Source organism: Salvelinus alpinus, chromosome 4 (genome assembly GCF_045679555.1).
Source record: "Salvelinus alpinus chromosome 4, SLU_Salpinus.1, whole genome shotgun sequence".
Taxonomy (NCBI): Eukaryota; Metazoa; Chordata; class Actinopteri; order Salmoniformes; family Salmonidae; genus Salvelinus; species Salvelinus alpinus.
This window is the reverse complement of record NC_092089.1, coordinates 24,981,548-25,004,934: the sequence shown is the minus strand read 5'-3', so window position 1 is coordinate 25,004,934 and position 23,387 is coordinate 24,981,548. Positions and strand designations below refer to the sequence as shown.

Here is a 23,387-nt window from a genome sequence, read left to right as displayed (position 1 = left end):
GACATATCCATCCCCAGTACTGTAGACTGGAGCTGAACCTGCTGCCTGTAGCCTGACATATCCATCCCCAGTACTGTAGACTGGAGCTGAACCTGCTGCCTGTAGCCTGACATATCCATCCCCAGTACTGTAGACTGGAGCTGGGCCTGCTGCCTGTAGCCTGACATATCCATCCCCAGTACTGTAGACTGGAGCTGGGCCTGCTGCCTGTAGCCTGGCATATCCATCCCCAGTACTGTAGACTGGAGCTGGGTAGGCTGCCTGTAGCCTGAAATATCCATCCCCAGTACTGTAGACTGGAGCTGGGCCTGCAGCCTGACATATCCATCCCCAGTACTGTAGACTGGAGCTGGGCCTGCTGCCTGTAGCCTGACATATCCATCCCCAGTACTGTAGACTGGAGCTGGGCCTGCTGCCTGTAGCCTGACATATCCATCCCCAGTACTGTAGACTGGAGCTGGGCCTGCTGTCTGTAGGCTGTAGCCTGACATATCCATCCTCAGTACTGTAGACTGGAGCTGGGCCTGCTGCCTGTAGCCTGACATATCCATCCTCTGTACTGTAGACTGGAGCTGGGCCTGCTGCCTGTAGCCTGACATATCCATCCTCTGTACTGTAGACTGGAGCTGGGCCTGCTGCCTGTAGCCTGACATATCAGTCCCCAGTACTGTAGACTGGAGCTGGGCCTGTAGCCTGACATATCCATCCCCAGTACTGTAGACTGGAGCTGGGCCTGCTACCTGTGGCCTGACATATCTATCCCCAGTACTGTAGACTGGAGCTGAACCTGCTGCCTGTAGCCTGACATATCCATCCCCAGTACTGTAGACTGGAGCTGGGCCTGTAGCCTGACATATCCATCCCCAGTACTGTAGACTGGAGCTGGGCCTGCTGCCTGTAGCCTGACATATCCATCCCCAGTACTGTAGACTGGAGCTGGGCCTGCTGCCTGTAGCCTGACATATCTATCCCCAGTACTGTAGACTGGAGCTGAACCTGCTGCCTGTAGCCTGACATATCCATCCCCAGTACTGTAGACTGGAGCTGGGCCTGTAGCCTGACATATCCATCCCCAGTACTGTAGACTGGAGCTGGGCCTGTAGCCTGACATATCCATCCCCAGTACTGTAGACTGGAGCTGGGCCTGCTGCCTGTAGCCTGACATATCCATCCCCAGTACTGTAGACTGGAGCTGGGCCTGCTGCCTGCTGCCTGTAGCCTGACATATCCATCCCCAGTACTGTAGACTGGAGCTGAACCTGCTGCCTGTAGCCTGACATATCCATCCCCGGTACTGTAGACTGGAGCTGAACCTGCTGCCTGTAGCCTGACATATCCATCCCCAGTACTGTAGACTGGAGCTGGGCCTGCTGTCTGTAGCCTGACATATCCATCCCCAGTACTGTAGACTGGAGCTGGGCCTGCTGCCTGTAGCCTGACATATCCATCCCCAGTACTGTAGACTGGAGCTGAACCTGCTGCCTGTAGCCTGACATATCCATCCCCGGTACTGTAGACTGGAGCTGAACCTGCTGCCTGTAGCCTGACATATCCATCCCCAGTACTGTAGACTGGAGCTGGGCCTGCTGCCTGACATATCCATCCCCAGTACTGTAGACTGGAGCTGAACCTGCTGCCTGTAGCCTGACATATCCATCCCCATTACTGTAGACTGGAGCTGGGCCTGCTGCCTGACATATCCATCCCCAGTACTGTAGACTGGAGCTGGGCCTGTAGCCTGACATATCCATCCCCAGTACTGTAGACTGGAGCTGGGCCTGCTACCTGTGGCCTGACATATCTATCCCCAGTACTGTAGACTGGAGCTGAACCTGCTGCCTGTAGCCTGACATATCCATCCCCAGTACTGTAGACTGGAGCTGGGCCTGTAGCCTGACATATCCATCCCCAGTACTGTAGACTGGAGCTGGGCCTGCTGCCTGTAGCCTGACATATCCATCCCCAGTACTGTAGACTGGAGCTGGGCCTGCTGCCTGTAGCCTGACATATCTATCCCCAGTACTGTAGACTGGAGCTGAACCTGCTGCCTGTAGCCTGACATATCCATCCCCAGTACTGTAGACTGGAGCTGGGCCTGTAGCCTGACATATCCATCCCCAGTACTGTAGACTGGAGCTGGGCCTGTAGCCTGACATATCCATCCCCAGTACTGTAGACTGGAGCTGGGCCTGCTGCCTGTAGCCTGACATATCCATCCCCAGTACTGTAGACTGGAGCTGGGCCTGCTGCCTGCTGCCTGTAGCCTGACATATCCATCCCCAGTACTGTAGACTGGAGCTGAACCTGCTGCCTGTAGCCTGACATATCCATCCCCGGTACTGTAGACTGGAGCTGAACCTGCTGCCTGTAGCCTGACATATCCATCCCCAGTACTGTAGACTGGAACTGGGCCTGCTACCTGTAACCTGACATATCCATCCCCAGTACTGTAGACTGGAGCTGGGCCTGCTAGCCTGACATATCCATCCCCAGTACTGTAGACTGGAGCTGAACCTGCTGCCTGTAGCCTGACATATCCATCCCCGGTACTGTAGACTGGAGCTGAACCTGCTGCCTGTAGCCTGACATATCCATCCCCAGTACTGTAGACTGGAGCTGGGCCTGCTGCCTGACATATCCATCCCCAGTACTGTAGACTGGAGCTGAACCTGCTGCCTGTAGCCTGACATATCCATCCCCATTACTGTAGACTGGAGCTGGGCCTGCTGCCTGACATATCCATCCCCAGTACTGTAGACTGGAGCTGGGCCTGCTGCCTGTAGCCTGACATATCCATCCCCAGTACTGTAGACTGGAGCTGGGCCTGCTGCCTGACATATCTATCCCAGGAGCTGGGCCTGGATTTCACTTGTTGGTAAACAGCCTCATGAATGCCAGGGGTGAGCTTCTCAAATGGCACCCTATTCCCTTTATAGTGCACTACCTCTGGTAACAAGTACTGCGCTGTATAGGGAATAGGGTGCCATTTGGGACAGAGCCAGACAGTTCATGAAATGTCATCAGGTCTTTAGCTGCAGCAAATCTCTTTCAACAAAATACTTTCCATTTGACCGGCCACATGAAGGCACACCACAACTATCCAGCCCTGTTTGTGTGTTTTACAACGTAGGGGAATCAAATACGTTTTGATCTTTTCAATCAAAGTGAAGACGTGTGGGTTGCCACTACCCTGCCACTACCCTGCACCCGAACTCCCTCTGAGTCCTCATAATGATAGATGGGTTGCGTCTAGCCAATTAGAGAAGTGGGAAGTAGGAAGTGAGTGCGTAGTACAGTTCACGTCCTGTATTCTGAATAAATTAAGTCAGGGCTTTATTTTGCTCATTTGGGCAAAACCTGGTCATTACTGTCTCAGCCATGGTCACAGACAGTCCTCTGGGTCTGTAGTCTGACGGAGGCTGAATAGCAGCACTAGTTATTAGCATGCCTAACAAATGTTTTATCCCCTAGCCCACTCTGCCCTTGCCTTCTCAATTCATTGAATCTGAAAACGTCTTCAATATTCATTTGACGACTTGGAACACTAATTGAATTGAGGTTACAAAAGGGCCTCAGAAAAGAAGGAAACTTCCAGTAATTGGATGTTCCAGGCGTGTTTGAGTTCTGACTCATTTGCCTCCGTCTCTCTCTGTCTCTGTAGTGTCTGTGTGTGTCAGACACTGTGATCTAAGCTGAGGTAGGTGGGACCATGGTAGAGAGCAGCAGAGCCTGACCTGTCCCTCTCCCTTCGCTGCAGCTCAACACACTGATCTCAACACACTGATCTCAACACACTGATCTCAACAGTCAGTCAGGGACCACAGAGAGAGACAGGCCACACTGATGCTCCTCAGACCATCTGAGGTCATACGTGTGTTCATCAAACTGAATTCATACCATGAACACACAAGGTACATGTACATGTGTGTGAGTGCTGGTGTGACCGAGCTGGGTTCTAACCCAGGTCTCCTGCCTCTGGGAACTAACACAAGGTTACTCGTCATGCGAGAGCTGCTCCTGGAAGCCAATCTGCTAAATTCCACACAGATTGAAGAGCAGCACCACAGAGGATCTCACTTTAATCTTACGGGGGAAATAAAGCAAAACATCGTCTGCTCGTCTTGTCCACATGACTTTTAAAAGTAGATCCCCTCAGACTGTATCTGTCAATGGGTTCTACTAATAGCTTCACAACCATGTTAATTCACTCTGTAATTACAAGGACTAGGATTTACCATCCCATGTTAGCTTTGATGTACCAGACTGAGTTTGCATATTAAACATTCTGAAGAATCCACTTGTTTGTGGAGATGGGGGAGTGAGGAGGAGGAGGAGGAGGAGGGAACGGGAAGGAGGGTTGGGTTGTTGTTGTTTTGCTCTAACGTTTATCTCTCTCTGAGCTGGCAAAAGGCTTGCCCGACTTAGGGGAGGCTGTGGTCCAAAGCTGCTTAACACAGATATACAATACATCAGATGTATGCAGTTTGGCCAGTTTATCTGATAACCTGTTAGTATGGAGTCAGGATTCAGGACAGCAGAGCCACCCACCACATAACTCTCTCTCTCTTCTGTTCTCTCTCTCTCTCCCATGTTCTCTCCATCTCACTGATGGCTCTCCCTGTCTCACACACACACACACACACACACACACACACACACACACACACACACACACACACACACACACACACACACACACACACACACACACACACGCACAGATGAGGACCATATTAATGGTCAGGTGTTTAAAAGCAGTCCCAGCTGTGACTGTCTGCTATTTTAAGCCTCCATCTCTCCAATTTGTCTGCTGCACGGCACGCAACAGACTTTCCCACGTTTGTGTAGCGCTGACAACTGTAGCCAAGCAGAGTTCTTCAGTGATTCGCTTAGTCTGACACTGTTTAATAGCACACAAAGGAAAGCTACGCTGCTTTCTCATTCAACATTGTTACCCATGCAGGCAGGGTCTTTCAGTAAAAGGGGGGTGTGTTGTCTACTAGCCACCTACTGGTAATAATACAGTTCTCTTGGATAGTGTTCTCAGTGTGGATACTAAGAATAGGACCAGGGAAGAAGAGGGAACCTGGAAATGCTAGCCTATTTCTACTTGTATTATGACATCTGTAAAAAAAGAAGCACAGTATTGTTGTGGAGAATAGCGTGGGGTTGTAGACAGCTGGGGTATTAAGCAATATTACAGCGGATAGAATTATAGGACGAGAGAGGAGCTCAGAGAATTAGGGAAAGTCTCTCCTCTGAGGTACATAACCCTGTTGCCTGGCAACGGGCGGTACTTTGCTGGCAGAGTGGAAGGAGCCGGCGATGTCACAGGAGATTACAATGAAAATGTATTTGCAGCTTCATAAACCCAGCGGAGTAATTACCCCCGCTAGTTGGTTTAGTCGTCCAGATCCATTAAACACGGACGCCTTGTCATCACCTTTCCATCCCACTAAAAGAGCAGCTTACACACAAGGCCACGAGAACCGCTGACAACTCAATGACTCACCTTCTAGGCAGCACCTCTCTGGGTTGAGATGGTCTGAGAGGGTATTATCAAGAAGGACCAGAGCATTGCCCTGAACTGAAGTAGCGTTGATACAGAACTTTTCTCACCCAGAGGATTGGAAAGCCAGCTTTGGGGTCAGGTTGCGTCCATTGCAGCTAAGACCGCCCTCAAGCAAAGTTTGCGTCAGATTCTAATTTGTGCTCTGCCTTAATCCCAAACCTACCTTCCCTCTTTGATCATGCTGTGTTTGAAGCTGTGAAGCGATGGAGCCTTGCGTCCCAGTCTCCCAGACTGCATCACTCACCTCACCCGGTGGCCCAGTTCAGGTTGACAGGAGAGACTAGAGACCCTGGATGCCTTGGTTGGAGAAGCTCCGTAGCTCCAGGCTCCATTGTCAGAGAGATGATACTGAGATCCCCCTGGCCCTGGCTCCATAACCCCTATACTGGGTTTTACTCCCTCTCAGCCCCCTCTCCCTCAGTCAGCCCCCTTTGTTCTGCATGCATGCCTGGGCTCAGGCTCTAGACACTAAGCTGGAGATCACAGGCAGAAACACTCCTTTCTTTCCTGTCAAGTGGGAACCAGTCCTTGGCTGCCTTGTCTCCCCACCTCGTCCTGTTTCTGAGCTGGACTAAGGAGATGTTATCACATGCAAAGGGCTGGTGTTGTAATAAAGCACCTGCTCCAGATAGAAGTCACTAAAGGGGCAGCAGAAAGGGAGAGAGGCCTCCCTGCTGCTGTTGATTTTCCAACATGAAGTCTACTCTAACTCCTGTGAACCAGACCTGGGTTCAAATAGGATTTGTTTTCTTTCAAATACTTTAGCTGAGCTTGATTGAGTTTGCCTGGCGCAATGGGAACCAATAGAATAGTCCCAAAAGTTTTCAGAACCCTGCCCATCTGGCTCTCCAGGCATGCTCAAACAAACACTGAACTATTTGGAAAATAAATTGTATTTGAAACCAGGTTTGCTGCGGTCCTGCGGTGTAGGAGGCCTTTAAATGCTTGTGGAGCAGTGAGCGGAAGGCTGGAGCCTCTAATGTAACAGTAGGCAGGGGAGGGAACACACAACACCTGTTTTCCATTAGCACACAGACATTTCTCCTTTATCTGCCTCCATTTTGTGTGTGCTCCAATGTAGGCTAACTTTTAAAGCGCCAGTGAGTGAATGTCTGTTCGTTCAGTAGTAACTATGCCTGGCTACATCCTATAGAAATATAACCCCAAGGCTATGAGTTGTGAAACCTGATCCATTGTTTTTGTAGTGTGTACTTGGTCATTCTGTCTTTGTTTTTTTCCCAGATCCCAGCTACTACAGACAGTTTGTGGTACAGCTCGGCTGAGGGTCAAGAGCTGGTCCATGTTCTTCAGAGACTGAGTCATTCTGCCAGGTGTGTATTCAGACTCTCTCCAGTCTCCACTCTGATCTCTCTCTAGAACTCCAGCTTTGTCCTCGGGGCTCTGCTTTGATCCATTCATGTGGGAGGCCATAGCAGGGTTGTGCGATGAAAGATTCCTTGAGCCTGTTGCGTCTCGAACTGGGGATAGTGGCCCATTGTTGGGCTGCTAGAGGCCTCCCTCTCTGAAATGGAAAAACAATCCCTTTGAAGTTGCCTAGCCAGGCTTATGAAGCAGAGCTTTGGACAATATTGGGTTTTGGGGCAAAGTGGCGGTGAAATTCCAAACCTCTCTCCATGTGTGACTGCTGGACTACGTCACCACCTCGCTCACCATGGCAACCAAGGGGAATTTATTTTGAGATCCTTAAGGGCAATCAGCTGTTGCTACATACATCTTATGCCTCATGAGCTTTGTTCTAACTGTCCTACCCCATCAGAACCCCAAATAAACACTAGCCTCATTGTTAATTATAGTTTTGATGTCAATCCTTGCAGCCATAGCTCTGAATTTGAGTTATTACATTTCTCCTGCCTCACCCGTAAGCTTTTTACTGAACCGGGGGGGCGGCTTCATCGTTTCTACTGCTGATTGCCACTAACAGAACACTGTAGTGTGAGAGGACTGGAGGTGCATAGCTTGTCGGACTCTATTGGGCAAGTCAGTCATAATCTAAGATTGTGAATTAGTCAACTACTACAAGTAGCCAAATTAAAATGTGGCCTTTGAAGATGGGAGAAATGACAGCTTTATCATGGAGCCTAATGAGAGCAGTGTTTGAAATTGAATATAGGCTACAAAAAGTATGTCTATTTTCAAAGCCTAGTTCTTCACAATGGAGTGCTCTGCTGATGGAGTTGAACTGTCCATGTAATGGTTGTTAGGGAGAAGAGATCTTCATCACATCTGTCCATTGTCCTCATCTCTTCCCAGGTCCCATGCTGATGTTGCTGTGGTTTCACTGGCAGCGGAGATCCTGACAGGGATTGGATTCTAGAATGTTGATTCATCAGCAACAAGGGATTGGCTTCTAGAAGGACCATAATTCACAGTGATCAGCAACCATGTCTCCATTATGGTGCCTTGCTCTATAATAAAACTGGCATCATTGTGCTTTCCATTCTAATATCACTTTACAATTCTTTAGATTTCTTTTTAAAGGATGTTGCGTACAAACAAAGGACACATTTGCCCCAACGACCTGAAAACTAGTCAGTTCCATAAACCACCGAGACAGAGCTGAAATTAAAGTCCATTTTTATTGTTTAGCCATGTCATGACCATGTCTCCAATAAGCACAGCAGGCTACAATAAGAGATTCTTTTCACCTCCTTGGACAGCTATCAACTAAAAGACATTTAAAAAAAGAAACCGCTGCCCTCCCCACAGACCCTTTGGAACAGTTGTGACACTACAAACAGTGCACACTTAAAGCAAGAAAATATTTGGACCATTTCCAATTCTTGGTTTTATACAAAAGCTACACAATGTTACACTTGATCAGAATACAATTCAACTGATTATTAGTGTTCTACACCATATCATTTTAATTGGAGCATTACCACTATAACTTAACACTACGAGAGAGACTTAAAATGGATACAAATTACTGCAGAAAAGACAGGTGAGTATAATAACAAGCTATATCAGTACCATTACAGACTGAAGAATCATACAAAATAAAATGTAAAAAAATACAGACCAGGGTTTTAAATTCCATCTTTAGATCCACTCTTCAGCGTCATTTTCTTTGAGTAACCCACTCCAGGAATTCCTTTAACGCAGTTTTAACTCCCACAAAAGACCAGAACAAAGTTTTACTTCCACTCCACGTGTTCCCATAGGAAACTCAGCTTTCAGTAGTGTGTCAGGCACTTTCTGAGATACTAGCCCACTTTCAAAAACCTCCCAGCAACTTCTCCAGCCAAATCACAATGCAGGTTCATTCAGATCAGACGATACACCTGGAGAGGCGGAGAGGAGAGGCACCGGCATTACTATGGGACCACACAGCATGAAGAGAAGCTAGTAGAGCAGAGTTAGAAACTTCAGCCACAGTAGTAGAAGTCCAAGCATGCACCAGCCTGTCACCGCCAAACACAGCCGTGGTGCCTGGTCTTAACAGCTCCTTACCTAAAAAGTAGTCTATTTACAGGTCAGTATCAAACCAAGCCAACTGATTGCTGTCGCCTGGGGGCAGCCCATCGATCAGGTCTTGGGCGTGGCCCAGGTCGGGCAGCCCGTCGACTGGGTATTCAGGGCCGGGGTGGTGGGCACCCATGTCATGGTCCATCATGGAGTCCATACCCATGGAGTCCTGCCCATATCCCCCAGAGTGGAAGGAGCGATAGCTAGGGTCTGCCAATGGAAGTGATGGAGCACACACACACACTTGTTAGAGCTTATTAACACAAGCACCACACAGTAGTAGGATCAAAACAACCAATCATAATCCTCAGCCAATCACAGTACCAATCCAGACGAAGCCATTACAAATCCAAACTACTTGGTCTGCAAGCTAAAGTGGACTGCTGTGCTGCTGACCAGTTGCAAGCTTTAGCTAGCTAGCACACTAGGGCCGGGGGAGTTAGTGTCAGGGGATTGCTGCTGGAGGAGCCCAGGTGCTGGCTGAGAGCTGGGCTGTTATGTGAGCAGCAGTTTGAGAGCTGCACACCAGGACAAGGCACCATGAGACAGTGCTTACCTTCCTGCCGGTAGCCCAGGGCATCTCCCTGAGCTCCGATGTCCAGGCCCAGATCTCCTGTCTAGAGAGAGAAGGACCAGAGAACACAACATCAGGAACGAGGGTCACGTCAGTAATCACTAACAGCCCTGAGGTGTTCTGTCATGGGCCATGAACACAAGACACTTCCTTAGTGAATACAGGGCTCCTGGCTCCAGATTCAAGCACATCTAATACTTTAAAGTTCTTTTAAAGTATGACACTTCACGTAATTTGGCATGGCTCCCCAGCATCTCCCAGGCTGCTTCCCAATTGGCACCCTATTCCCTTTATAGTGCACGACTTTTGACCAGGGCCCATAGGCCGTGTGCCATTTGAGATGCAGCAGACAGAAGTGACTAAACAGCAGCGCACCTCGTTCCAGGTCATAGGCTCCGTCCTGAACAGGGAGCTGGTGAGCTCCACAGACAGACGCTTCTTATAGTCCTGGGGCTTGTCTTCGGACATACGGAACAGAACTGCAGCAGCATAGGTGGCTGAGGAGAGAACAAACAGGGTTGAGTTGTCTCACTTAACCATCCATAGAAAGTAATGCACCAACGGCTAGCTAGACAGATCCCTCTGGACAGAGGCCTAAACCATAGATGTTCTAGAATTCCCATGACTGACAGACCTGCATAGCTCTAGAATGTCAGCCATTTTCATTTATTTGTGGGCTAGACAATCATAAGCGTTCTGAGGTGCCAACAGAGATGGTTGTGGACTGAGGCCTGTTAACTCACCCACGCCCTCGTTTCTGGAGTGAAGCAGCTCTGTGAGGGGGGCGGTGGCGCCCTCAGCCTCGATGGCCTCTGCTGCCTCCTTGTCCTGGGCCAACTCACACAGAACTCCTGCAGCCACACGCTGAATGTTCTCAATGGGAGAATACAACAGCTGCAGCAACAAGAGAGGAAGAAAATAAATAAAAAGGTCTGTAGTTCAAATTGGAAAGAAAAATATCAAAATTCTGTAGTTGTGGGGAGCAGTAAATTTAAGTTGCTTAGAGGCCTTACCTGGACAAAGAGTGGAATGGTGTTGAGTCCTCTGATGACGATTCTGTTGTGGACGTCTCTAGCCAGGATGTGCAGAGCGCCAGTACAGCCCTCCACGATCTCCTCCATACGAACTCCCTCCTGTGGTGCAGGACAACTGTTAGTTCAGAGACTAGAGAGCATTGTGGAAACCTCTGTGCTTATTGGGAGACAGATGCACTGTGTGGTGCAAGTTACGCTTGTGTGTGTCTTACCACAAACTGCTGCTGGGTGCCTCCCATGGAGGTGCGTCTCTGGGTGTCCTGGTGGGCTCTGACCAGCAGCTGCACCAGTCTGGGGATGGCCCCCTGCTCACGCAGAGGGGCATGGTTGGCTGGACACAGGGCCAGGTTACGGATTAGGCCCACAGTGGCCTGGAGGGAAGAGATCACATTTAAACCATTTAATTTAAATAAACAAGTACTCATTTCCAAGTCAGGGAACTCAGTCTACAGATGAAAAGGTTCTGCTACTAACTTACACCGATGTGGAAACAAATGTTGATTGGCCACATCCCATTTTCATAAAACAAACATTACCTTGATGAGGGGCCAGTGGGAGGGGGGATGCAGCAGCTTGACCACCACAGGCAGGCCGTAGTGAAGCCGCACAGCATTCTGGGCCATCTCAGCATCCTGGTGGCGGCTGGTGAGGTGGCGCAGGGCGCAGATGGCCGGCTCAGTGATGTCCTCGCGGTCTCCGGCACGCAGCACAGTACGGACCAGCGCCTCAATCCCCCCAACCTGACACACCATCATCTTGTTCTTGTAGTTGTTGCAGGTGAGGTTGGACAGGATGCCGGCAGCACACGTCACCACGTTGATGTCATCAGAGCCCAGGAGCTGGACCAGGGTCCCCAGCAGACCTTCCATACCCTCCTGTTAGAGGAAAGGAATACACCGGCATGTCTCATCCAGACCAACACAGCTAACCACCAAACAGCCTTACACTGGTCGCTTCTTCTCAGAGAGATGCTTACACTAATTCCTCTTCTTCAGGTGGGTTTAACGCTTTACTTTAATGAGCCTTTAGTAAGTCAGCTGAACTTTAAGGGTACGATGAGCTGGGCTGTAGATGAAGTGGGCTCTGACTAGCCACAGCTCCAACACAGAAAGGCAGGAAGGACTACTTTTACCTGCATCACATCTACTTCAGCTAAGGTCGTCTTCTCCATGGAAAAAGGCAGGGAGACAGAAAGAGAGCTCTTATGTAGGAAGAATTCAGGAAGGAAAGGTGTAGGAAAGAGGAACAGAGGTGTGCTAGTGGGGGACGGCTCCTCACCTGTTTGGTGGCAGCGTCTGACAGGTTCCTGAGGGTCCACAGGCAGTTCTGGACTAGTCTCTGACTGGGGTCTGTGAGGTGAAGCCCAAGAGCCTGCATACCACCTGGAGAAACACACAGCCTTTAGCCCAGCTCACTGTGAGTATCAGTGGAGAGCCAACTGAACTAAAGTGAGCAAGATAAGAACCCACTTTGCGATATGCATTTAATATGTTTTTTTTTTAACTGAGCCAGAATCAATAAAAAAAGGTCCATAAATAGAAGGTAGTACGTACCAGCCTCTACAATGGCAGGCTTGTTGCTGGAGCAGACAGAGAGCACTTTGAGAACTCTACTTGTAGTCCACAACAGCTTTTCATATGTGTAGGTCCTCATGATGTTGACCAGGGCCTGGGGCCCACCGCTGGCCAGGATGATAAGCTGGGAGGGGGTAGCATCAAAGATGTTTAAAATACACCAAGATGGATCACAATCAATGTCCGAATTAAGGGACAGAACAAAGATGTCTAAAACCAAGAGATCAGTAAATGAAACTGATTTTAATTTAAGTTCCTTACCTTGCTTTCTTGGTTGCCGTAGGCAAGAATCTGAAGGCAATCTGTTGTGATGGCGAGGAATTTGACATTTGTCTTGTTGAGCAAGGCCACCATTTTCTGCAGGCCCCCGGCCAGGCGCACAGCCATCTTGGCACCCTCCTGGTGGAGCAGCAGGTTGTGTAGGGTGGTGATGGCGTAGAACAGCACCGAGTCCACTGGGGACCTGAGGAGACAGTTTTAGGTTGGAAGGTACCAAAGGCTAACTGAACACACAGGAAGGTAACTGTAGTGACACCAAACTACATGGCAGAGAAACTAGCTAAAGAAATCAGGGCTGTTTGAGGGGGGAACAGTTAGAGCAGCATTTCCCCCCCAACTCAGTCCTGGGGACCCCAAGGGGGTGCACATTTTGGTTTTTGCCGTAACACGACAGCTGATAAAATAATCAAAGCTTGATGAGTTGGTTATCTGCCTCAGCTGTGTAGCGCTAGAGCAACAAAAAAGTGGTCAGTTTGGGAAATACTGAGTTAGAGCAAGACGTTGCACATAATCTCTAATCTTGACCACATAATGAACAGTTAGTGAGATGCAGGGGGACTTGTAGATCAGTGATTCTGTGCAGTCCATCTTAAAACAACTTCTTTAGAAACGCTCAAGAGACCGGTCAGGTTACAGTCCAAGGGCTGACTGACATACCCAAGCATTTTGACAAGGGCAGGGATGCCCCCGGACTTGAAGATGGCCAGCAGACCCTCTCTGTGGTGGGACAGGTTGTGCAGGGTGCCAGCGGTGCAGCGGGCTGTCTCCACATCGTTGGTGTTCTGCATGGTGCGCACGATTGCCGACACCATCTGGGGGGAGCGCATGATGGCGTGGCGGCTAGCCTCCTTTTTGGACAGCTGGTGCACCATCACTGCAGCCTTGTTCACCACCACCTGGAGAAATGAAGACAGGAGAAGAGGTCAGGACAGAACTCTATACAACCTAACACCATTAAGTCAGGTGCATTTCTTAGTTGGGGACCAAAGCGGGCCGGTTGGGGTTAGCTATACGCACCTGGTCCTCGTCGTTGAGTAGTTTGGTCAGCTCAGGGATGGCGCGCGTGGCCAGCTCGGCGTCATCCTGGTAGTTGATGAGGTTCACCACGGCATGCTTCAGCATCTGAGAGGGCTCAGCCAGCCGCTGCACGTTGGTGGGGTGGGCCCCATCAAACTGGGTGGAGGGGAGCTGCATGCCCTCATCCAGGGTCTCTGGAAACATGGCAGCACGCACCCTCTGGGCTCTGGTCATGGCATACTGCCCGTCAATGTCTGGAGAGAGAGGTTAGGTCAGAGCCACTTCTCTAAGATGGTGGCCAGATGCCTCTAAAGAGGAGCCAAAGCTGAGGTTTGTCAGTAGAATGAAGTATTAACTACTATCCATTGACTTCATACCATGTGACATGTTCAAAATCCCAGTCAAGCATCCCCATGGTATTGTAGTGTAATTATTTTTACCTGACACTTGGTCTTGTGTGAAGGACTGAGAGAAGCCCTGCTCCCACTCGTACAGCACCTGGTTATCCACATCCTCTTCTTCTGGGTTGCCCTTTCCACTCAGGGAGGGGGCGGTGGTGGTAGCCCCTGAGTGGATACCAGAGTCCAAGTACGACTGCTGCTGCCAGTGGCTCACTGCAGCCTTCCGGTCAGGCTCCATGGCCATGTCCAGCTCCATCAGATCAGCTAGACATTAGAAAACAACCAGCGTTAGGTTACTTGGAGGCAGTTCAACCAGAGAGGAACACCGTTGAATTAAAAATCAGTGGTAGCAATGTTTAAGTTATTCTAAAAAGCTGAATACTTACACTGGGAAGCCATGTTACTTTCAAAAACCACAGCCTGCACAGCTTCCAGATCTGAAAGTAACAGAACAGCAAAGTTCATTCATATAGTCGTTTCCACCTCAGCTCATGCCAAAACAAATAGCACAAAGCAACCTTTTCATTGGACCAGCTAAATTCCAGCAGAGGGAATAAACAGAATCAGGGCTGCATTACCTAGACATCAAATGAACTGCTAACTTAATGGCTAAATGTATGAAGCACTAACTTGCCAGCTAAACTAATGGAGGCCAAATAAAAACAGAACGGGGGTTGGGACTTCAGAGACAACAAAAAAAATGGCAGATTGGTAGCACATCCTCAAATGAAGACAATCTGTTAAGTACAGTCCCTTGGAGTAATAAACAAGAATTCCAAAGAGTTCTTTTAGACCCTTTTCGACCCTACACCACATTTCAGACAACTCCAAATAAAAGCTGAAATATTTACTTCAAACATACATTATATATATATTTTTTTTTTAATAGGACAAACTGAACTATAAAGCACCGTGAGGAAATACGGAGCTATCAAAATCCTTTAGCTTCACAAGTGACAGTGATGTAAAAACAAAACTATGACCCCCTCAACCAATGAATATAACATGATCCCTCAGACAGATCCAATGCAAAACACTAGGGCCGTGAGGATACCAGTATCACCATACAAGTATCGTGGCAAGGAAACTAAATATGAAGCCGATTTAATATTTAGGAAAAAAGACATAATGTTGGAAACAAATATGCCATCCAAAGTCACATGTATTTTCCAAGCTATAGCACACAATATTTTACATACTTTTTTAAGGACCAAAACTTGTGCGTTGTGTTTGACGTGAACATTTTTATTTTGCAACACTGGTATCCTCCCAGCCCAACAAAACACCTTGCTACAGCATTAGCAGGACACAAGGCCGAGATATCACAACTGTGTTTTAGTTTATACAAGAAAGTGTAATGAATTCCACTCAAATTATAGTTATTTCTACCCCCAAAAAAACAGGATCTCCCAGTATCACCAGACCCTCTGGTGGGCAAGTTAAAACCCACACGCAGAGCAGTACGGAGTCAGATGGCAAGACAGACAGTTAGCGTTGCTCACTACCCTAATTTGGGTCATTATCAGAACCCAGCAGCAGACAATGAGTCAGTTTAATAAACTGCAGCAAACCAATCAATATCCAAAACCATCCCTGGCAATTCAATCTGATTGCTTCAATTTAAACTGTAAAGCAGTATGAATCACAGAGTAGGAGGCTGTACTTTTCAAAGGGGCTATGATGGGATACTTGTCCTCATACCCATGTTTAAGTCACTCACAGTTTCTATGGATATTATTCAGCACATCTGCTTGCAATGCATGCACTAAACGGCTAGTAGTCAAAACAGACGTGTGGTGGAGGGAGTCTGACTGAAAACACTACTATATTGCCCTGGGCTAAAGACACCGGGACCTAATAGGCTCTGTTTCAAGGGACATGGACTCCTAGAGCACCAGAAGAGCGACAGTTCGAGGAACATAGATGAATTTGCAAATGTTGCCTATCTAGGATACAACTAAGCCTACGGACATAATGGTAAACATATGGAAAGCAATTGAGAAATTCAGAGGAGATCATAAGCAAAACAAATGAACATTTCCAAGCTGTATAATCTTGAGTTCCCTAACCATATCTGTTTAAAAAGACAACCGCCAAGTTAAATAGAGGTTAAACGTAGCAACATATGAACATGGCTGTCAGAGAAACCACCAGAGAAAGCTTGGTAGCTGCTGTATTGTGAGCCGAATTTGAGACCACAATATCTCCCCCTCAGAGCAATGTGCATGGTCAGCAGTCACAAATACTAATTCCTGGTCCACAGTTTGGCCTACTGTGCATACTACCATGGCCAAATTCTCTTAGAGCCTTTAGCCATTCAATTGCAGTTAAGATTGTAACTAACCACCCATCAATAAAGATGATTTTAATGAAAATACATGACAATGTCAAACATCTGTCTTAGCAAACAAGTCTTGTTTACTGTATTAGGCTACTACTCGTCATTGACTGTAGTAAAATCCAAGCAAATTGACTGGAACTCTTGCAACGAATTTAACCGTTTCTGGATTTGACTTAAGACTTGGTTTCTTATTAACTGCGCTAGACATGTAACCAATCATGAATCATGCCCTTGCTTTCAGCAACTTTTACAGCATCCGTCTACTGTAAAAGTTGAAGAAAAGTACGGCATCGAATTCTAAAACCCCAATTTCATTCTCAGAAACAATGAATTCACAGAAGTATGTGCCATACCTTGCTCAAGACCGAAGTTCCGATAACTTACTGTGAATTAGCAAGCCACCAACCCTCCAGGAAAGTATGCAAATGTTAGTGGGTAGATGAATCACGGCAATATCCGTGGCAACGTCATTGTTTTGTCAATATGTTGTAGCGTAACAAACAATAAGATACACGTTACAATGTCCAAGGCAAAGACATCATGCACGTTTCTTCCAAACATCAAGTCACCTCCACCGTGAATATATTATTTGCAGGCGAGAGATGATCCCGATTAAAAACAACGTTGGGTTCTTTTTGGGGTATTTCCGGAGTAACGTACGTTCCGCTGTGTTTCACTAGAAATTAGTGGCAAGGGCAGAAAAATCTTCCACCATCGAGCTAGCTCCCCACCCCCACATACAACCAAGTCCACTTCAGTCTGCCCGAATTTCCGATGAGCAACAACGACTCAAATTTCAGTCAAGCTCCTCCTCAACATCCTCTCAAATCACAACGGCTAAGGAATTTGTCGGTCTTTGTTTAAATTGACGAAGAGTAAAACAGTTTTACCCAGTTCCTAAAACAAAACTTGATTTATTGACAGCAATATCACGTTTTATGAAATTAAGCAATATTTGTTGACTTTGATAATGTTAGCTAACAAATCCACTTAGTTACAATGGGCATCTTACATTTAAATTACGTTACTTTATTTACAATAAAATCAGTTGATGAATTTAGAGTTACTGTTGGACGTGGGATAGTGTTTGCGCTACTGCCATCCATTTCGACGTAGCTAGTGACACTAGCAAAAATGGAACCTTTTACTATTATCTAGTTAGCCAGCCAACGTTAGCTGCTTGATTGAAAAATGTTCTCTCCCTCAGTCTTAAGCTTGCTAACGTTCCTTAAACGTCTCCCAGTTCAAGCCAATTGAACAATTGAAAAGCAACAGGGAAAAACGTTCCAGGCAGCTGTATCAATAGTTGCTAACTAGACAGTTGTTTCTCACGACCACTAACATGAGTCAGAGCGACGGAATGTTGACCTAGCTAACTAGCAAATCACCTCGTTTACGGCAGCTAGCAAACGCTAGCTAGCGGGGAGTGTCCGGGCCATGGCGCAGCCTGCTACCACCATGGCTAGCTGGCTAAAGAGGAATTCAATTCGTTTCTGATAAAACTGTATTTGTGAATTCCAATCAATTCTGTACGACTCCAGTTGTCGTGATCACGATGCGCTGATATTCAGATTGCTTGCCACCGCCTTTGGACTGCGGAAAACATTTGCCTACAAACTAGCTAACTTAGCTAGCTACCAAATGCAACGCAATACATTCGATGTCAAATCCAAATAAAAAATATATAAAAATGAACGAAGATGCCTACCCTTGTCAAAAGCCACAAATCGGTCTCCTCGCGTTTAGGTGGATAAAACCAACGCCTCGTGGGGAGAAAAAATAATAAAAAAATACGTTAAAATTACAATCACAAGCGATTCCTTCGACTACCCCCTCAGCAGTCAAGGAACAACTTGGCTACTGCTGTTGAATCATTGGGTTTAAGATGGCGTCGCACTGTAATAGACCGAATTACAATTATGTGGCAACTCTATCCTTCCGCATGTAGGAATAAAATAGAGACCATATCATGGTCTTTATCAAATTATCAAAGTGAAGTCCGTTATATATATATATGTATATTAGAAACAATCTTAAAACAACTTCATACAACTATAATGTATTGTATTTCATAAAAGGAAAGAACAAATCCTGATCATAAAATCGGCGTATGAATCCAGATGGTATGAAGTTCCGGTAGTGTACCTTTCCATAAATTAGGATGAAGACCAGGAATGCATCTATGGATTGGACTGCAAATTTCTTCAATGGACATAACATAATTTTCAAAAAATTGCAGTACTTCTGTACGGAATCTTAAAACGGACAGCTTATTGTTTCAACTGAATTTACTAAAGAGACATTCACAATGGTATACTGAAAACGTTCTCAAAGGCATTTAGTTCTACTGCATATCTGAAAATAGCTTATCTCTAGCCTAGGCACTGCTCAGAATATACTAAGGGTATTTGGAATGTAGTGTGTGTAGGAGCTGTTTATTTTTTTCAAAATGATTCACCTGATTCCATATAATGTTGCGACAGTCATGACTCAAGATACATGATGGTTTTATGATCACCTTGATTTCCTTTCTATATTTTCCACAACATTGTGTCATGTTTATCTAGTACTGAATACTTTATCAGACAAATCAAATTGTATTGATCACATACACATGGTTAGCAGATCATGCGAGTGTAGCGAAATGCTTGTGCTTCTAGTTCCGACAGTGCAGTAATATCTAACAACTACCTAATACACACAAATCTAAAGGGGTGAATGACAATGTGTACATATAAATATATGGGTGAGTGGTGGCTGAGTGGTATAGTCAAGGTGCTATAGATGGTATAAAATACAGTATATACATATGATGTGAGTAATGTAAGATATGTAAACATTAATAAAGTGGCATTATTTAATGTGGCATTGTTTAAAGTGACTAGTGATCCATTTATTAAAGTGGCCAGTGATTGGGTCAGACTGTTTAGCAGTCTGATGGCCTTGAGATAGATATAGATATAGTATACCTGAATATCCCTTTGTGAATAACATCCTAGAAGATTAATATTCCCCACAAGGAAGCTGCAATCAGAAAAAAATGTGGCAATAAAGTGCAATAAATACTGAACAAAAATATAAACACAACCATTTAAAAGATTTTACTGAGTTACAGTTTATAGAAGGAAATCCGTCAATTAAAATAAATAAATTACGCCCTAATCTATGGATTTCACATGACTGGACAGGGGCACAGCCATGGGTGGGCCTGGGACGACATAGGTGACCTTTTATTGTCCCCAGCACAAGGTGCACCTGTGTCATGATCATGCCGTTAAATCAGCTCCTTGATATGTCACACCTGTCAGGTAGATGTATTATTTTGGCAAACGAGAAATGCTCACTAACAGGGATGAGAACAAATTTGTGCACAGCGTTTGAGAGAAATACGTTTTTTGTGCATAGGGAAAATTTCTGGGATCTTTTATTTCAGCTCATGAAAAATGGGTTTAATCATGGATGTTTTACAGGGTTGGTGTCAATTCCATTTCAATGCAATCAATTCTAGTCTAATGTAAAAAAAAAAAAAAAAAAATAGAGACTCATATCTGAAATGATTTTTTTTTTAAATGGACAATGAAATAAATAAATTAGATTCACACAAGGAATGAGTTGTTAATTGCATGAGAATCTAAAATTATGTACAGTAACAACTATACTCTCTGCAAAATATGTCCATCAAGGCACTGCAGTAGACTTTCTTACCAAAACTTTCATGGTCAGGAGGATTCCTGTCCAAAAATAAAGCAGGGTCTCAGTTTACTGGGAGCAAAGGTTTGCCAAATGTGACCCCAAATGTTGGGCCTTTGTCAGTACTTTATTAAGTGTAGTACTTACCTGACCAAAACAACTCTCTCTTATAGATACCCTTCAGGTGACATTATTATGTGGACACAGAGATTTGTTTCACATCTTTATTTACAATATTGTTTTTAAGGGAATTATATTGGCAGGAATATATATTGAACAATAGGCCTAGATGTGACATGCCAACGATCGTTTATACAGAAATATTACTAGAATTACATCAGTGATAAATTACATTTGTTCCCAAATAAATCCTGTAGATTTGTTTTGACCTCAATACGTTCTGATGAACAGTCAGGGTGTAAACGTTAAGACATTATATTCAGTATCCAAGTCAATATGCATGGTCTGAATGGATAACAGTACATTATTGTAAATGTAGATTCCAAGGCAAAACAATTATATTGAAGGCCCAATGCAGCCATTTTTAAATCAATATCAAATAATTTCTGGGTAACAATTAAGTACCTTATTGTAATAGATTTCCATTCAAATGGACCAAAACAGCTTTTTAGCAAAAAACAATTTCTCAAGCAAGAATTTAGCTAGGACTGTCTGGGAGTGGTCTGAGTGGGGAGGGGAAAACAGAAAACTAGCTGTTATTGGCAGAGGTTTGGAACTCTTTGTTATTGGTCTATTAACCAATTTACCGCATGGTGACTTCACTGGTCCTTAAAGAAAATAATTACATTTAATTTAGAAATAAAACAATTCAAAATACTGTTACTGTGAAACCCACTGATAAATCATAAATAGACAAAGTGCATATAGTATATTTCAATTACTATGATAATAAGTGCATAACACATAGATTTTCAGATCCACAATAGGAATCTTCAGAAATGTACATATTTCTGAAAACAGTAGCTCTTCGAGAGAAAAAAAAAGAAGGTGCATACTATGATTATTGATCAAATTATCCAATGACAAAGAGGCATTGTCAAGCCGTCAACTGGTTCTATATGGTTTGTGGGAGTTACTTTGACAAAACACTCATAATGGAGGATAGAATTTCAGAGAAATACCACTGACACTTGTCTGATTTGAATTGTTTGTGTTGAAAACTAAGGCAATGATGTGGGAAAATATTCAGAGTGTAATCTGTGTAATAAAAAATATACAGTAACATAATAATACTTGTTGGGAAAGATTCAATCATGACCATGTTGCATATTGTGAGAAACGTGTACTATGGGAAAAAATATAACTATTGTTCCTGCACCCTTTCATTTTGTTAAAATTATCTATATTTGTATTACCAGATTATCAGGAGTACTTGAAATGTGCTTTTCAATACTACATGAATATTGAGATATTTCATTTGAATCCCTTCCCACAATAGTTAGATTGTCATTACAGTACATTGGTATAAATCACACACGCACATGCTCACACACACACACGCACATGCTCACACACACACACACACACACACACACACACACACACACACACACACACACACACACACACACACACACACACACACACACACACACACACACACACACACACACACACACAGTGCAGATTCATCTTGCGTGGTTGGGAATCACTACGCCTCATTTTAAGCACACATTCTCCCCGCTGAAGGAAAGAGTCTATGCACCAAAAATAAACATAGAGACAAGGATTACATGTGCAAAGCCTATTCTCTCCCAATGGGTTCACGTGTATTGGGGAAGTTACAGGTCTCAGTCACTGCCAGGAGGGCTTACGAAAGGCTGGGGTTACTCATCGAGCTCTGTTGTGATTGGTTACATTAGGCTGTGTGTGTGTGTCTGTGAGAAAGTGAGAGAGAGCAAGAGAGCGAGAGGAACAGCACCCGGATGCAAGAGAAAGAACTTGATCCCTTGGGAAGCTGCTGGAATTGATGCTATATGCTGAGGGGAGGGTCTCTTTTCTTCCTCTGTGAAAGGAGGGGGCACTTTAAACCCACTTGTATGCACATAGGATTGTGTCCCCTGACCTCTACTCAGCCAAAGGGCCTGATCCTACATCCTTGCAGAGACAATAGTAGTAGGTGCAAGGCAAGGTGAGCCACCAGGGCCCTGGGTTCCTCTGTAACATGTAGACATGAGGGGGATACAATACATTTCTATCTCAAAAAAAAAATCTAATTACATTTTGTTTGTCCCATTTGCCGAATACAACAGGTGTTTCACCTTACAGTGAATTTCTTACTTACAAGCCCTTAACCAACATTGCAGTTTTAAGAAAAATAAGTGTTAAGAAAGTATTTACTAAAATAAACTCAAGTAAAAAAATAAAGAAATACCTGTCCTTACTCCTATAATGTTGAAATAAGTGTTCACATTCAACAAATACAGCAAATGTCATTACAATCCACCAGGGCCCTGGGTCCCTCTGTTCACAGTGGTAATAGACAGACATAGGGAGGGCACTGGCAGTAACTATTATACACTTCTGCCTGTCCTGTTGCAGGGTGGAAATATAAAGGGGATTCTATCTCCTAGTTGAGAACAATGGGTCAAGCACAACAAATACAGCATCTAACATTACAATCCATGAACGTCTTCGTTGTACTGCATTGCCCACCTACAATAACAATTACAATTCCATCCAAAATATGGATTACAATAAAATAAAATAAATACTGCTAGCAATGGGTAGTTATTGTTTATCATAGTATGAAGTTCCAATGTGTTAAATAATTCAATGTATAAATCTTTAATAGAGGTGAGAATCAGTGGAAAGGTCATTGGAGAAACTTGCCAGGAACCCCTCAGTGACATCTACAAAAAAAGAGTGAGAAAGAAGGGGGAACAAATATCCTTTGACTTAACACACTGAATGACTAGCATAGCCCCCTACCCTCCAGTCACAGCTATACAGCTCTCCTATATAAACCTAAGCAGCATCTAGTTTGGTGCCAACGTCTATCAAACTGCTCAACTCTTGAAGTATTTATTTATTTGTATTGTAAATATGCATATATATATATATAACTGTCTTGCCATGATAAATAAAGGTAAAAAAAAATAATATATATATATATCCTATGATTGCATATAAAGCTTCCAATCCTTTTTACTGTACATGTTTTGTGTTCTATGTTGTTATGTCTTGTATGTAGCAATCCATCAACACACATGACGTTCCCTCTCAGGAAATAAAAGTCATTTTGAATTTGACTTTGAGTAATAAGATTTATATAGGGTCTCCAATGTCATAAAGTAGAGTACCTACGTGCAGTATGTCTTTATGAAATATAGAAATATTTACACTACCTACTGGATGTGTACGTCATTACACTCACGCTACAATTAATGACTTAAACC

General features: G+C 45.0%; 2 protein-coding genes across 7 annotated transcripts in view; one reads left to right on the top strand and one right to left on the bottom strand.

Moving 5' to 3' along the window:
- The window catches only part of ulk4 (unc-51 like kinase 4), a 186,465-nt gene extending 177,589 nt beyond the window's left edge, over positions 1-8,876 (top strand). The window contains exons 36-37 of the mRNA XM_071396224.1: positions 6,815-6,903; positions 7,844-8,876. Coding sequence (XP_071252325.1) covers positions 6,815-6,903; positions 7,844-7,907 — 153 coding nt within the window. The 3' untranslated portion in view covers positions 7,908-8,876. The remainder of the gene's footprint in view (positions 1-6,814; positions 6,904-7,843) is intronic.
- LOC139573119 (catenin beta-1) lies at positions 8,151-18,221 on the bottom strand. 6 transcript variants are annotated; one of them, XM_071396225.1, is made up of 17 exons: positions 17,987-18,156; positions 14,324-14,374; positions 13,977-14,201; positions 13,537-13,790; positions 13,177-13,415; positions 12,502-12,703; positions 12,220-12,364; positions 11,945-12,048; positions 11,799-11,828; positions 11,203-11,541; positions 10,879-11,037; positions 10,646-10,765; positions 10,376-10,526; positions 10,008-10,129; positions 9,615-9,675; positions 9,044-9,268; positions 8,151-8,874 (listed from the first exon to the last, which is right to left on the bottom strand). In XM_071396225.1, the coding sequence occupies exons 2-16, from the start codon at positions 14,334-14,336 to the stop codon at positions 9,060-9,062; spliced, it is 2,373 nt and encodes a 790-aa protein (XP_071252326.1). In that variant the 5' UTR covers positions 14,337-14,374; positions 17,987-18,156; the 3' UTR covers positions 8,151-8,874; positions 9,044-9,059. The 6 variants fall into 6 exon arrangements, with proteins under 6 accessions (XP_071252326.1, XP_071252327.1, XP_071252328.1 ...); XM_071396226.1 differs by lacking the exon at positions 17,987-18,156 and adding an exon at positions 16,632-17,040; XM_071396227.1 differs by lacking the exon at positions 17,987-18,156 and adding an exon at positions 16,663-17,040.
- Between the last annotated feature and the right edge of the window lie 5,166 nt (positions 18,222-23,387).